The sequence below is a fragment of the Lolium rigidum genome, chromosome 5, assembly GCF_022539505.1.
Source record: "Lolium rigidum isolate FL_2022 chromosome 5, APGP_CSIRO_Lrig_0.1, whole genome shotgun sequence".
NCBI lineage: Eukaryota > Viridiplantae > Streptophyta > Magnoliopsida > Poales > Poaceae > Lolium > Lolium rigidum.
In genome coordinates this window covers 164,726,022-164,729,900 of record NC_061512.1, presented here as the reverse complement: position 1 = coordinate 164,729,900, position 3,879 = coordinate 164,726,022, and the positions used below count along the sequence as shown (strand labels likewise).

At 51.4% G+C, this 3,879-nt stretch overlaps 1 protein-coding gene across 1 annotated transcript; it reads left to right on the top strand.

The window, feature by feature from the left end:
* The first annotated feature begins 595 nt into the window (after nt 1–595).
* On the top strand, nt 596–2,152 carry LOC124656649 (sugar transport protein MST6-like). The gene has a single exon (XM_047195357.1). The coding sequence runs from the start codon at nt 596–598 to the stop codon at nt 2,150–2,152; it is 1,557 nt and encodes a 518-aa protein (XP_047051313.1).
* The last annotated feature ends 1,727 nt before the right edge of the window (nt 2,153–3,879 follow it).

Sequence of the window (3,879 nt, the reverse complement as noted above, 5' to 3'; positions counted from 1 at the left end):
TTGGATGTGTGGCTGACAGGCGGCTCCCACGCCCAAAAAAATCAGCATCGCGAGGCGCCGGCGCGCCCGATTCGCACCCTTGGTGAAGGGGCCGGCACGGGGTTGCCAGCGATTCTATTGGGCTCCAAATTTCGCCGGCGTCGTTTGGGGCGCGCCGATGCGAGCCTATTTTCGCCCCCAGCCCCCAAATTGCTATCGAGGGCGCCGGTGGAGATGCTTTAAGCTACATTTCTCTAACTTTCCCCCTTCGTATTCATATGATTAAGTAAAATTTAATCTAAATTAACTTGCACAACACATACGTGTGGTATCTATTTACAGTAGTTACTTACAATCAAAACTATGGCTGACTTTTTTTTTAGTTTATATGATTTATTTGTCCAGCAACTATCTATAGTAATTTACTACAGTAAAACATGTACAGTTGTTGCTATAGTACCCTGACTTTTCTTCTCCACTGTGCTTGCCTGAGTTATCTCTACGTTAGAGGCCTAGCTCTCTATATAGCTCGACTCCACACAACGCCGTGCCTCCTCAACGCAGCAACGACGACACACACACTACCGCATCGCCACTCGATTACGTGCTGGGCGACATGGCGGGCGGCGCGGCGGTCGGCGGCGGGGTGAGGCAGGACTACCCCGGCCGGCTGACCCTGTTCGTGTTCATAACGTGCCTGGTGGCGGCCACGGGCGGGCTCATCTTTGGCTACGACATCGGCATCTCCGGCGGTGTGACGTCGATGGACCCGTTCCTCAGCAGGTTCTTCCCGTCGGTGTCTCGGAAGCAGCGGGAGGCCGACGGCAGCAACCAGTACTGCAAGTTCGACAGCCAGCCCCTCACCATGTTCACCTCCTCGCTCTACCTCGCTGCGCTCGTCGCCTCCCTCTTCGCCGCCTCCGTCACCCGCCTCGCCGGACGCAAGTGGTCCATGTTCGTCGGCGGGGTCACCTTCCTCGCCGGATGCGCGCTCAACGGCGCCGCCCAAGACATCGCCATGCTCATCCTCGGCCGCGTCCTCCTCGGCGTCGGCGTCGGCTTCGCCAACCAGAGCGTGCCGGTCTACCTCTCGGAGATGGCGCCGGCCAGGATGCGCGGCATGCTCAACAATGCATTCCAGCTCATGATCACCCTCGGCATCCTCGCCGCCAACCTCATCAACTATGGGACCAACAAGATCTCCGGCGGGTGGGGGTGGCGGCTCAGCCTCGCTCTCGCGGCGGTGCCCGCGGCCATCATCACCGTCGGCTCCTTGTTCCTACCCGACACGCCCAACTCCCTCCTGGAACGCGGCAAGGCCGACGACGCCAGGCGGATGCTCCTGCGCGTGCGCGGCACCGACGACATCGACGCCGAGTACCGCGACCTGGCGGTCGCGAGCGAGGCGTCTCGCGCCGTGGAGCGGCCGTGGCGCGACATCCTGCGGCGGCGGTACAGGCCGCAGCTGGTGATGGCGGTGGCGATCCCGCTGCTGCAGCAGCTCACGGGCATCAACGTCATCATGTTCTACGCGCCGGTGCTCTTCCAGACGCTGAGGTTCGGCGGCAGCGCGTCGCTCATGTCGGCGGTCATCACCGGCGTCGTCAACCTTATGGCCACGCTGGTGTCGGTCTTCACGGTGGACAGGGTGGGGCGGCGCGTGCTGTTCCTGCAGGGCGGGGCACAGATGTTTGTGAGCCAGGTGACGGTGGGGGCGCTCATCGGCGCCAAGCTCGGGTGGAGCGGCGTGGCGGAGATCCCGGCCGGGTACGCGGCGGCGGTGGTGGTGATGATCTGCGTCTACGTGGCTGGGTTCGCTTGGTCTTGGGGCCCGCTGGGGTGGCTGGTGCCAAGCGAGGTGTTGCCACTGGCGGTGAGGCCGGCGGGGCAGAGCATCACCGTCGCCACCAACATGTTCATGACCTTCGTCGTCGCCCAGGCCTTCCTCCCCATGCTCTGCAGCCTCAAGTTCGTCCTCTTCTTCTTCTTCGCTGCGTGGGTCGCTGCCATGACGCTTTTCGTCGCGCTCTTCGTGCCGGAGACCAAGGGGGTGCCCATCGAGGGCATGGCCAACGTCTGGAAGAGGCACTGGTACTGGAAGCGCTTCGTCACCGACGACGATGACCCCCGACGGGCAGACATCCAGATGGGCAACGGCGTTGTCAAGAACTAGCTTAGATCGATAATTTGGTCATGTTTAGCCCTAATTTCGTAGCTCGTAAGCTATTTACTACGTACTAGTAGCTTAATTTTTAGCTCGTACTTGGTATTTGCAGTTGATAAATGCTGCTTCATGTGCGTTGTGAAGAACAGCTTAGCTCGATAATTCGGTTATGTTTAACACTAATTTCTTAGCTCGTAAGTTATTTACTAGCTTGATTTTTTTTTACCTCGTACTAGGTATTTGCAGTTGATAAATATTGCTTTCTGTGCTTCAGTCGATGTAAAATTGTACTACTACATATTTGTTTTAGATAAGTATGAGTGAGCAATTCCAAATTACATTGTTTGCGCTACTGGTTAATCATGTTACTGGCTTCAGACTTTTTCCTACTAGCAATGATATTCAGTAATTGTAGTTCATCCAACTAATATGGGGAATCAAGGCGCTCAGGAATGTAGTGCTGTCTAATTAAATACAGTGCGAATTGCAATATCATGTCCAAGAAGTAAATTATCATGTCCATGAAGTAGTAGTGTCAAAGTAAAGACAAGTTGTATGTATTGGCTTCTTGAAATAATTAAGGAAAGGAGAGATGATCACTCATGGTCCCATCGCCCTCATCGGTAATATTGACCCTATATTAGAACAACTCCGGCAGATGTAAAATAGAGGGTCTAAAAACTATCGGAATTGCTAATTTAAAATCCAAATTTTTTAAAATAGAACACTCAAACTTGTCTCCCATATTCACAATTGCAAACATGCGTGACAAATATTATCGAACTCGTCTCTTAATAATTCTTGACACAAGTAGTACTTAATTGTTACATCACACAAATAGTTCACCAATTATAACATAAATAGTTCACTAAGTAGCACACAAATCAACACATATGCACTTAAAGTTTCTGACATGCAACATGAAGTTCATCACATATATATTAGCGGGTTCTTGGCCAAACCATGGCCACCACTCCTTGAATATATCCGCTTGAAGATCGACGTGCACATCGAAATCCGAATGTTGGTCTTGCCTTCATTGCAACGGCGCCGGTTGGCCCATCAAATCGTAGAAGCCATAGTTTTAAAAAGTTTCATGCTCGTTCTCAATAATTATGGTGTGCATGATAACACAAGCGTTCATTGTGTACCAAATAACCTCTTGGTCCCAATACCTACCCGGTTCTCTCACAATAAAAAATTGAGCTAGCAAAATCCCAAACGTTATCTCCGCAATGTAATAGCCCATCTTGTATGTCTGCATGTTTTCTTATAACTCCAACGTTGGTTATTCACTCGTGGCTAGCGTTGCAAAACGTGGTAACCGTTGAAGAAAATTGGTGTCATTGCAAGAACCAGGTATTCAAAGAAAAAGCAAGCCGAATCCATGTCTCATGGTCGGCCACAACTTCAAGTATGATGGAATCCTTCTTATGTCCTTCCACCTCCAAATCGTGCAAACAATTGAGCTAACAACATTGAAAACCCAGTGGCTTTGTTGATCTCCAAAAGCCTAGCCATGTCTTCAGAATTGGTGCACTCAACTACTCAGGACAACCAAACACCTCAACAATAGCAAATGTAAAGTGATCAGGATCTCTCACCCATTCTCAAGTGGTCATCAACAAGATCAGCTGGAATTTCGTATGCCATTATGCGCAGTTGCGGCCATCACATTTTGGATAGTACAATGTCCAAGATCTCGAGCGTAATTCCTCCCCTGGTCAAAGAAAAAA